At 42.3% G+C, this 12,507-nt stretch overlaps 1 protein-coding gene across 4 annotated transcripts in view; it reads right to left on the bottom strand.

Moving 5' to 3' along the window:
* Positions 1–2,630: 2,630 nt before the first annotated feature.
* LOC121895885 (nuclear receptor coactivator 3-like) overlaps positions 2,631–12,507 on the bottom strand; it is a 69,058-nt gene continuing 59,181 nt past the window's right edge. For 3 of the 4 annotated variants that reach the window (XM_042409410.1, XM_042409413.1, XM_042409412.1), the window contains 12 exons: positions 11,356–12,476; positions 11,008–11,140; positions 10,124–10,282; positions 9,648–9,878; positions 9,113–9,218; positions 8,835–9,006; positions 8,197–8,523; positions 7,719–7,817; positions 6,421–6,670; positions 5,894–6,071; positions 5,597–5,801; positions 2,631–5,486 (listed from right to left, as the gene is read on the bottom strand). In XM_042409410.1, coding sequence (XP_042265344.1) covers positions 5,475–5,486; positions 5,597–5,801; positions 5,894–6,071; positions 6,421–6,670; positions 7,719–7,817; positions 8,197–8,523; positions 8,835–9,006; positions 9,113–9,218; positions 9,648–9,878; positions 10,124–10,282; positions 11,008–11,140; positions 11,356–12,476 — 2,993 coding nt within the window. In that variant the 3' untranslated portion in view covers positions 2,631–5,474. The other variant, XM_042409414.1, reaches the window with a different exon arrangement.

Raw genomic sequence — 12,507 nt, 5'->3', positions numbered from 1 at the left:
TAAAAACTGATAGCAAGCCAGTAAAATCCCAGGAGGAACTGGCATTTGATAAAAAAAAAAAAAAGAGAGGGACTCAGTTTGGGCATGTTTTGTGCCAAGATGACTGGTTATTTATTAATATATCTTTTTTTTTTACTTAACTTTACTTCAGCTCTGTTGCTGTTTTAGGAAGAATTCAACCTTCATCAGAGAGGTTTATGCAGTTTGTGGGGGGCTGGTCCTGGGTTTGATACAACAACCAGAGAGCATGTGGGTCACTCTGGCTGCTAGTGTATATTTTATGTTATAAAAAAATATGTTTGAAGGATATCTTTTCATAAAAAGGTGTTTGCTTCATTTTTTATCCAATTCACAACCTTTCAGGGATTCTCATGGAGACCAGACAGACAGAGAAATTGATCGGCCCAAGAAGTTGAGCTTCACTGTGTAGAATGACAGTCAGATAGTCAATTTAAAGTCACTTGGCAACCTTGTGGATCTGTGGGGGCGTCTACTACTACAACAACAACCATTATTATTATTATTTGAGGAAGACTCATATAGTGGCTCTTTGAGGCTGGTAAATGTGCTTTGAGCTAGAAGGAATCAAGATGCTAACATGAACACAATGACGATGCTAACAGTAGGTTTATTTAACATGTTCACCAGCATATTTTAGTGTGTTGCCAATATTTGCTAATTAGCAATAAACACAAAGTACAGTTGAAACTGATGGGAATGTTATTAGTTTTTCAAATATTTGGTCATTTGGCGCTAGATGGAAAAGTCATTAAGGGGTCATTTAAGTTATAACGATCCATCCTGAGGGGAAGTTTAATATGTCCCCATTTCATGGAAATCCATCCAATAGCTGTTGAGACATTTCACTCAAAACCAAATGTCAACCTCATGGTGGCACTAGAGGAAAAATCAGGGGATCACCAAAGTCATTCAGATAAAGTGTCTGGAAAACATGAATGTCTGTACTAAATTTTGTGGTAATCCATCCGGTAGATGTTGAGATATTTTGACTGGATAAGTGAAAAGTTTCACCTTTAGGTGGTGCCAAATAAATCACCAAAGTCACATGACTGTCTGCATAAAATTTCAAAGCAATCAATAGTTGTTGAGGTATTTAAGTCTGAACCAAAGTGGTGGCCATTCCCTGTGGCTAAAAATGTTTAAGAACGAAGATTAAATAGTTTTATTTCCTTAAATTTTCTTCCCATGAAACGAAACACAGGCATATTTTTCTACATAGAATGTGTGGAGTTATCACAACATGAAACAAAAGTGAAACTCTTATTGGTAACAGGATAATTTCAAGGGCTGAGTGAGTCAGTCTACTGTAACCTGGCAGCTATTCTTTTAACCTGAAAAACACAATCATTTAATTAAAAATGAGCCTGTAAAAGAAAAGGTATTTAAAGGTTTGACTCTAGGTTTGAGTACAGCAGCAGCAGCAGGTTGGGATGCCCTGAGGAAGATTTAGCCCGGTGTGAGATATTTTCATGGAGGCGCAAAATCATTAAGAGAAGGAAAGAAAGTGGGATGATTAATGACAAAAGCTCTCACTGTGGGAGGTGACCAGTTGCAGGAAACAAACAGCAGATGAAAGCGAAGCTGCAGACGGCAGCGTGGACCAACAACAGCCAGTCTGAAAGGAAGCTCTCGCCTTTTCCAGTGCACTTCTGAGGATTTCCCTTACAGATGTCCTTCACACTCTGAATTCCCTCCACATGCCTCTGCCTACCGTCCACCCACACACACACACACACCTCCCATTTCTAACAGACAGGCAGTCTCCAGTCATCATCACGTTTCATTTATACTCAGTTGAGAGCCTCCTTTATACTGAAGTCTCTGTAACCTGTAACCCACCTCTTTAGCCTGGCTTTTGATTAGAATGTGTTATGGCCATTATTTATATAATTTATTCATTTAATTGTATTCATATTTTAAAATGTTTTATTCTCTCTTATCTATTTGTCAGTATTTTATCTATTTTTTATTCTATTTCTAAAAAAATCAGTTTTATTGGGTTTTTTTTTACATTTTTATCATCATTTTTTTGTCTATTTTATTGCTATGAAATCTGTTTTATTATAATTTTTTATCATTTTTATCTATACATTAGTCTTATTATCAGCTTGTCAGTCATCTGAAAAGTAATTTGAAATGCACTAACCTGTACAAAAGGTGCTTTAGAGCTGCAATGATTAGTCAATTCCGTTGATCGACAGAAAATCAATTGCCAACTATTTTGATAATTAATTAATTGTTTTGAGTCATTCTTTAAGGAAAAAAAAAAGCCAAACTTTTCTGGTTCCAGATTCTTAATATTTCCTAGTTTCTTTAGCTGAAGTCTTTGGGTTTTGGACTGTTGGTCGGGACAAAACAAGATATTCAAGGACGTTACCTTGGACTTTGGGAAACAGTGATCGATATTTTTCTCCATTTTACTGACATTTTATAGACCAAACAACTAATCAGTTAATAAAAAATAATCTACATATCAATAAATAATGAAAACAATCATCAGTTGCGGCCCTTGGTGCTACACAAGTGTGATTTGATTCTGACAGACTGAAATGTACAAAATGAAACTTTACACACATGCACAAAGACAGCAGAGACATTGTAATGTTTAAATATAAATTTGTATTTACATCGATATTAACATCAAGAAACAAGGTAAGAAAAAAAAAGAAATAGTATTTTACATCCTGTAATAATGACAGTATGTTTCCCAGATGTGTTTTCTCTTTTCTTTCCTTTAAAGCAAAGCACAGACATTTTTTTTTGTATATTCTTCATTGAGACTGGGGGAGACAAAAAAAAAAACAAAAAACCCAACTCCGAGCTATTATTCTGAGACATTATGACATCAATCAAGAATCCTTCTTTCCAGCTTAGAAAATCTTAACAATCTCTTGTGAAATAAGCGTTTGTAGCACCACAATTCAACTGGCCATAAGTTCTACAGAAAGGAAGAAACAATCACAAACAAAACTCAAACCACCTCAGCAGAACCAGACTCATTTCTACTCTATGTCATACAGATGGGAATATAATATATGCAATTAAACATATTTAGTTCAATGTATATTATAGGTTATGTGCAACAGTAAAAGCACACATGAGTACTTGCACGATCTACGTCAGGAACTGTTTCTAAGCACTGCAGAATGACAAACAAAAATCTTTGGATTGAGCATGTCTTCAAAGGTAGATTTCTCAACAAAAGCTTCACAGGAAATAAGACAAAAAATAAAGGCAAATGTCAAGAAAACAAAAGTCACCTGTCTAAAGAATGACAGGCAATTAGGGATTCAAACTGCTTGAGTTGCTTCCAGCAAGATTAAACATCTGTTAATAAACCAAAAAAAAAAAAAAAAAAGACTCATGGACAGTTATACAGTGGGATTGATTTCTAAAGTCTCATATCTGAGGCTGAACGATCTTAGCTGAAGGATCAAATCAGCAAAAACCCAAAGCACAGAAATCTCAGGAGAGAAACTTACAGTCACACATGGAAGCATGAGGTTCAGTTCAGAAAATATCAACCCACATACTGGTAAGACATCTGGGCCCCTAGAAGCCAAACACAATCATGTGTCAACTCTTTTTGTATAGGCATATTTTATGTTCTTTTTTTTTTTCCTCCTTTATTTGTCGAAAGAAAAATAATTTATTTTTTAAAAAATTACATGTTTACTTACTAGCACCTCTTTAGCTAAGACTATGTTCTCAGAAAATAAGGAGAAATTCATGATTTGAAGATCACAAATTAAAAAAGTGCTTTCTGAGAGAATGAAAGTGGCAGTATGACAGAAAATCTACACGTACTGCTTACAAAAAAAAAGAGGCCCTTCCTTTCCAACCAATGGTTAAAGTATTGAAAATAAAAACTGACCTATGACGGAATAAGAAAATTACACTTTTAAATATCAAGCCTTACAATCTGTGCAAAAACAGTATGTGACCTACAAAAGCTTATATATATTTATATATAGTACATTTGAAGCGTATTTACAATTCATATTCACAGACAAAAGAAAAAAAGAAAAAAAAAAAGAAGAAGAAGCTCCAAACAAGACATCATGTCTAATACTGCAGTACCGTCGCTTTGAGTAAATGATGCTTCAGCTTTGTCCTCAGAGGAAAACCAGGAGGAAGGATTATTGCTAGAAATCTGCACACCTACACTGAAATCTCACGCACACTTTTTCTTAAAAGTGTACGCTAATACAGACATCAATTTCATATCTGGCGATCAATTTTATTTCTTCACTTGTAACACTGTAAATCGGTGTTAGGTAACCAAAATATCTGCAACATTTTGATTTAAAAATTACCTCTGAAATGATAAAATGATCACCTCGTGAATCCGTATAAATATAAGTGGAATTTTTGAACATTGATAGAAGTCTGTTTGTTTCAAGAGTGACTTTAAAATGACTTAAAAACGGTACATTTCTCTTCTTATAATAAATCGGTACACTGTAGACGAGAGTGTTGGTTTAAAATATGTGCTTGCTGCCTTTCTACTGGTTCCCGCTTTAGAACAAAGATCATCAAGGTTACCCATTTCCAATCAACAGCCCCCATTTCTCAGAGAGGAAAACTTGGAGAACACACACCCACACACACACACACACACACACACACACACACAAAAAAATAAACAGTAAATGTCTGCTGCTATGCATTAATTCTTGGATAAAGGCCTCTATATTGCCACAATCCTTTTGATGTTGGCCTTTCCTTAAAGTGCAATCAGCCAACAAGTAATTCAGTCGTACTTTAGCCCCCGCGGCGTCCTGGAGGGCGAAACAATGTGCTACTGCTTAATGACATTCATCTGAGTGTCACAATCTGATGGCTCGTCATCTAGAACCGTGTTTACTGTATGCAGAGATCCTCCAGGAGCAGCAGAGAGATGGCGGATAAAAATCCCACGTAGTTCAGAAACAAGACATTTTAAATCTGAACACAGCTTCATGGTACATTCGACAAAGGAGAGGATGTCTTCACACGTCCGTCCCATGTTCAAGTCTGTGATCTACTCAAGCGTCTGTCCACCTTCACTGTTTGGTCCACAGCAAGTGGTGTGTGTGTTTACAGAGGCACACACACACACACACACACACACACACCGCTCAGAAAGAGAGGAATATTAAACTACAGTCTACGAGAGGAATCACAGAACTGTCTATCTGTCTTGATTTATGTGTAAATGTGTCACAGTGTTTCTGATTTTTATAAACGCTGTGTGTCTCCATGTATGTATGTGACAGTCTGTCTGTTTTCCTCAGGTTGCCAGACTGCCATTACTGGCCGTGAGTCCAAAAGGAAGTTCACTCCCCCGTCTGGTGGGAGTGCAGCACTACACGCAGACACACACCGATGGGTCCTCCACACACTCCAGTGCTGCAGCCATGTCCTATCTCTGAGCGGAGATCACAGTGAGACAAATGCTTCTGTCACGATGTTCAGCAATATTTCTAGATTAAGGTGAGCAAAAGGAAAAAAGTGTGAGGAAGAAAAGTGCAAAAAACATTAATCAAAGCTTTATTTGTACCCAGAATGAGACGTTCCGACCCTCTGCACCTACCTGATCAGGCCCCATAGGCATGCGTCCCATCACCATTGGATTCATGCCCATTTGCCCTCCCATCTGGCCCATGTGACCTCCTCCTCCGCTGGCCGGCATGCCCCCATTCATCATCATGCCCCCATACTGGCCTGGATTCCCCTGCTGCCCAAACTGTTGCTGCCCTGGAGGTCCCTGTTGTCCAAACTGCTGCTGAGGGTACGAACTGGTGAGGGAGAGGACAGTGTTCAATTGTGCACATTCATCAAGAGAAAAACTCGAGCTACACGCTACAACGTGTTAGTTTATAGCACAAACCTGTTGCGTGCCATGCCCCCTTGCGACCAGCCTTTCATATCTGCGCCCTGGTACATGGGACCGCCCTGTGGGTGCTGTTGCATCATGGGGTTCTGAGGCCCCATGCGGCCTGGCATCATGGCGTTAGGAGGACTGCCGCCTGATGGGCCAAATGAGGGGTCTCCCTGCTGGCCCATGCCTGTGGAGATAAAACATCCAGCCTCAGCTTACACCTCCATCCATAGACAACAGATAAAAGATAACTGATACATAGTGATATATAAAGATAGATGACGATCCGGTTGCCTGGGGGTGTGTTCTGATACTTACTATCCCTTCAATAACAATATTTGGTCTGACTATAAAAAAACAGAGACAAGGGAGATGTACATGGACAGCCTTCTGACAAGTTTTGTTTTTCTTAATCATAAATACATCTACCAATCTTCCTTTTTACATGTCAAACGTTTAACTACAGCCCAAACCCTGCAGTGCATAGACTCACCACCAGGGAGCAGCAGTATTCTGTTGGGCGTCAGTAAACTCACCATAACTCCCTCCATAGCTGAACTGCTGGGGGCCTGGCTGGCCCATGTTTGGCCCTCCCATAGGGTTGTCCATGCCACCGGGAGCTGTGACGTTCGGAGGGGGACTGAATCCTCCTGCCGCTGCAGCAGCAGCCGCGGCCGCCTGCTGCTGCTGCTGTTGCATCAGCATCATCATGCGCTGTCTCCTCATCTGCATGGTGACCATCTCCCTGCTGCGCTGAGCCATCATCTGAGCATTGAGGAAGCCCGGCTGCGAAAATCAAACGTATAAATCGGTTTGTGTTTGTTTTTTGAGAAGGGCTATTATGTGACAATATTTCTGGTATGAATATATTTGGAGCTTTCATAAACATATACCTTATAAAATACATCATGTTAAAAATGAGTGGGTGATGTGGATACAGTGTGATACGCAAATAGAGGCTTTTATTTAAAATCTGAATCAAAGCTGAGGAATGTTGTATCAATTGAAAGTTGATCTTGCAATACAGCCTATGAGAAGATAAAAAAAGAACACTTAAACTAGATCAACACATTAAAATTTTACACCAACAATACATTCACACTAAGACTGCATCACTGGGGACCCCAAACTGAGGTTAACAGATGACATGTCCACAATCAGCCTCATCCGTCTGCATAGAGACAACTGGGTTTCTGTCATAATAACTTAAACACTTGAACAAAAACTTAAAACTGTGGAGTTCACCGTGGATTCCAGGAGGACATAGCTTCATTCCTTTAACCATACTCAACAAGACTGTGTTGACCATGGAAACCTTCAGATGTCTGGGATCTACAATCTCCCGGGACCTGAAGTAACTGCAGAATAGACTCTTAAAAAGGCCCGGCAGATGAAGTACTTCCTTCAGTAGCTAAGGAAACCACAGGATCTGTTGATTCAGTTCTACATGGCAGTCAATCTGTTCTCAGTACGTCCATCACAATCTGGTTTAAATCAGCTACCAAACAAGAAAAGAGCAGACTACAACAGACAATAAGGTCTGCTGAAAAGATTAAGACGGGGTCACCCTCATGGGCTGCTTTGAGTCAGGAAGTGGGAGGTATTTGCAGACCACTCACACCTGGGCCACAGCTTATTCAAACTTCTCCCTTCAAGCATGCATGCTTTCTAAGTTGCTACCGACAACTGGAGTCAAACTCTGTGAACTTACTTGGCAAATTTGATTCTGACTCTAATATTAAAACAAACTCTGTTACATTTAGTCTCCCATTAGAACATCAGTATAACAGTGATTTATCTATGAAATACAACCAAAAAGGTTTTTGTTATCTACCTGTCCTGCCATGCCGGGCTGCATGCCGGGCCTCATGCCAGGGTTGCCTCCCGGGTTCTCCATCTTCATGCCCATGCCCTGCCGCGTCTGATTCATGAACTGAGGAATGAAAAGAGCAAATTACTTACATACTTATTTACAGATAAATTATAAACTATGTGCTATCATTGATGGTGCCTTATTTTGGCATTTAGAAAACAAGAAATCTACAGCACAGACTGCAGCATTTTTGAAAGGAATAAAGTTATGCAATACATGAGTCATCAATCATCAAATATAGACCGAAGCCGCAACTCAAAAAGCTTTTAATAGTGAGTGAAATGTTTCCAAGTTTCTATTTGTTCGTGTCCAGCTGCATTACGTTGTGGTACAACATCACCAAAACTAATATGCGTGTTGACGTTAATAAGTACACTTCATTTTATCATTTTTCTAGTGTGAACACACCACATACAACATGGTTAGATGTGATTCATACCTGCTGTCCCTGCAGCCTCTGTTGCAGCTGGAGCCTCATGGGCTTGTTGGCACTCATCATCCTGGGTCTCATCATGTTGGCACGGGGGTGACCCATGCCCCCCATGCCACCCATACCAGGGAAGCTGCCGCCTTGGCCCATCTGAGAGAGCATGGGCCCAAACCCCCCTTGTTGGGGCTGTCCCTGCATGGGGTTCCCTCCATAGCCAGACTGCATAGGCATGGCAGGGGGTCCGGGATAGCCTTGTCCGTAGAGAGGCTTCTGGTCCAGCACCATGGACGAGTCCTGCCCCGCGAAAGGTTCCATCTGCTGCTCTCCTCCCTGGTTCTGGAGCAGACACGACAAAAGGACAAAAAGAGAAGGTTGTCAAACTTCTTCATCTTATTGATTTGTTTCCAATTCATTGGCTCAGTAATTGTCTTTTTCTAAGCAGCACAGACGGATCCCTGTGGGCTCATCTATCTCTCTTCAGTGAAAGAACAGCCTGAACACTCTGAGTCATGACTGAGATATCTAATGCAAAGATTAATTTAAAGCACACTTATGAGTCATGACATGCAGACTGTTCTTTTGTTACATTACTTCTAGTAGTAAGTCCATTGTTTATCCATCTTTTCTAATCTTTTCTTAGGATCTACCTGGCTGACGAGGTCTGGGATGCCCAGAGCTCGGTCTATCTCCTCCAGCGCGATGCCATCTGTATTATTCAGCAGAGAGTCCAGCTGGTCCAGGAGCGCCCGCTCGTCACTCTGACCCTCACTGGTGGTGGGAGGCACCAGAAGATCATCCAAAGTGTTGCCAAACGGGCGTCTACAACACACACAGACACCCACCATGAAGTTGAGGATAAACTGCTTACTCAGCTCATTGCAGCTTATTAAGAATGAAGAAGAACAATAAGGAATTTAGCACTGACCTGTTGCCCTCCATCCCCATCATAGAGTCCGGCCAGGAGGGGGACTGATTGGGCTGGCCCTGCTGGCTGAAGGGGCTCATACCCATACCCATGTCACCAGAGCCACCTAAACCACAATGACAATACATATTTAATTCATACGCATGCACACAGACTGTCTGGGCAGTCAGAAGCTACAGGTTAGGATCTTTTAAGCATGTAATGGACAAGGATCATACAGCACATATAAGTCAAAATACAGTATGTAACATCATGTCAGATGCCTTAAAGGACCAGTGTGTAGGATTTAGTGGCATCTAGCATACTTATGAATATTATATTCCATTTCTGCCAAGTCTATTCCGCTAGATGCCACTAAGAATTCAAAACTGACTCGGGATGAATTCACCAAAGATGACAAAAAAAGCAATTTGGATCGGTGTGTACATTGTTTTCCTATATTTTTACATTTCTCCCAGCTTTTTGATACATATCCTCACATAGCTGTGCTAGTATTAATTAAAAGTCCAACTGGCGACTAGTTTGACAAACATACCCATATCCATGAGCTGTTGCTGCAGCATAGACCTGGTGCCCGGTACACTGTTGGAGCGGCTGACCATGGGTCCTGCCATCATGCCCTTGCCATTGTTGTACTCCATGCCTGGGCGCATCATGGAGGGGTGTCCTGCTGAACCCACTGGGCTGGCACTGGAGCGGGGCATGCCCCAGTCCCCTGAACCCCCCATAGGAGACCTCTGGGGAACCATCCCCCTATTCATCGGTCCTAGTAATAAATAAACATGAGATGTGCATATATCAGTATTGTACAGGTGTTAAAGGAGAGCAGTGTGGCCCAGTCTTGGTCGTCAACATTTAGCATCCTTAGATGTGTGTCTTTAAGTTTAAAGGTTATCAGATAACTAAATATAGTAAAAGACCTAAATTGAGGGACAAATACCCTAATAACAGTGAGGGGAGGGGGGCAGAGAAAGGTGAAGAAAATAAATGTTGGGTAACTTAAACACACACCCATGTTTCCCGGATAGCCATCTGGGCTGCCCATCATGTTCTCCTGCTTGATAAGCATGGGGCGTCTTCCTGCCCCTCCAGGCCCACCAGGAGGCTTTCCGTCCAAGGACATGGCCCTCTGGAAGGGCCCCCGAGGTCCCGGACCCATACCTGGACTCCCTGTACACAAAAAGTATAAATTCAATTCTTGTAAATTCAAATTCTTATCTGTCTTCCTTAAAAATAGTTAGAACAATGTTTGTTTTGCATTAGATTGTGGGTGGATGATATGCACAAAAGTAACATTTTGACGACAGTAATATTTTTCAGTCTGTATAAACAGCATGTATTGTGTAATAACCAATTTCACAATAGTACCGTCACAGGTACCAACCACAGACAATAAACATTACTTTTGTAATGCATGTCTATTTACACTTGTTTATTTTACACTGTGCTACTGAACTCATCCACCCTGTTCCTCATCCTCACCAGTGTGGTCTTATAAATCATCATTTATTCAGAGAGTGAGCATGTAAAGTAAATGCACATTGTTTTGTAGAATTTATTACTGTTTTGATGTAGGAAACATACAGTCAAACAGTTTTTACTATCAAGCATAAAACTCCTCTTAAGAGAGGATTAGACTTGCCAAGCTATGGAAAGAAGATCATAAAATACTGAGGCTTCTTTTTGAAGGGTAAGATATGTTTTATATAAAGTATATCTTATATATGAAGACCAGGAATGAATCTGACGACCTGAAACAAAACTCAGACAGCATATGATGATGCCAGATGTGGTTTCACTGGTATTTTATATTGATATCATCACATATGATGTCACAACACTTGCCTTGCATGTAACTGTCACTTCTTATAAGCTTTGGCTCTTGAACCACTTACCCTGCAGGCTGTCGTCAAGGCAACCCTGGGGTTTGTTTCCTGTGTCATTTGCCCCTCCACCTCCAGCCGGATCCGTGTAAAAGTCAGAGCTTGAACCCCTCAGATCTCCCAGGATAGACTCTAGGTTGTGCAACTGAACATGAAAATAACCGAAATTAGTCATCACGTAAATGTCTATGAAGATTCACATTCATCCAGATCATAATAAGTTAAGTCAGAGGCAAGACCGAACGGAAAGTTCAGTTGTCTTTGTCCAGATGTATACTGCAATGGTACGCTAAAAGTCAGGAAATAACAATAGAATAACTGCAGTAATTCAATTATTCATAAAACAAAAAGCAATCTTACATCATCAGGTGGCTCTGACTTGATCTTGCTCTCAGGATGTTCAGGTGCAGGGGCAGGCCCAGATCCGGGGGCACTACGTGGAGGGCCGCCAGCGGCCCCTGGGGGTCCCTTCCCATCTAGCTCTTCGAGCTTGGGCTTGACATCCACTGGCTCTTTGGAATCATCCTTGTTGAGGAGGTAGTGGAGGAGGGCATGGGTCTTCTCCTTCTTGGGGCTATGCTGCTCTTGCTTCGGCTCTGTGATCGACCCAGGTCCGCTCCCGGCCCCTGATCCTCCTGTTCCAACCTCAGCGCCCTCCTGGCCCCCCAGTGACACCTTTCCTGTAGCCTCAGCTGTGATCTTAGCTACCTCATCTGGGGTATTGCCATTTTGAAGAAGCTTGTGGAGGATCTTGTGCTTTTCTTGCAGCGAGCCTGTGTAGTGGGCTGATGATATTGATGTTGACACGCCCCCTGGCCCGCTCGCCTGGCCTGGATTGGCACTGGCTGAAGAGGAGGAGGAGACGCCAGTAGATGAGGGGCTAGTCATGCCTCCCGGTGGGTCCTTACTCTCTGAGCCTGCAGGAGTGCTGCTGCTGGTTGGCGGGGGTGGTATGGGGGGCCCTGTTGGCCCGCTGCCGCCGATTCCCAGCTCCTCAGTTGGTGAAGTCAGCAACTGTAGCAACTTCTTATGCCCCTTACCGTCTGGCACCCTCCGAGGGGGTTCAGTGCTCGCCACCCCCGCCTCATTGCTTCCCTCTCCAGACTCTTTAGTTGCTGTAGCTGCCTGGCTGTCTGGCCGGTCTCCAGAACTCTCAGCCTGAGGATGCTGATGATGGTGGTGATGGTGCATGGGGTGGTGATGGTCGCTGGACCCAGGCCCTAAGCCTCCCACTGGGCTTTTTGAGCCTTCTTGGCCTGGTTTGGCTGGCTGACTGGGCTGAGAGGAAGAGGAGGAGGAGTGGATGCTGGGAGAGCTGTCTGGTTTGTGAGCTGGCGACGGGGATGTTAGGGTGGAGGGGAGGGAGCTCCCTACTCCTTCACTGATGGCTTGTAGGGCATTTAGGGAGCTGCTGGAGTAGGTGGTAGTGCTCCCCCCGCCTCCTCCACCACTGCCAATGCCACTCATGGGAGAATGTATGCCTGGAATAGAAAAAAATCTCATAAAACCCAA

This window comes from Thunnus maccoyii, chromosome 4, assembly GCF_910596095.1.
Source record: "Thunnus maccoyii chromosome 4, fThuMac1.1, whole genome shotgun sequence".
In the NCBI taxonomy this organism is placed as follows: domain Eukaryota; kingdom Metazoa; phylum Chordata; class Actinopteri; order Scombriformes; family Scombridae; genus Thunnus; species Thunnus maccoyii.
The sequence above is the reverse complement of the archived record's forward strand: the minus strand, read 5'-3'. Positions and strand labels throughout refer to the sequence as shown.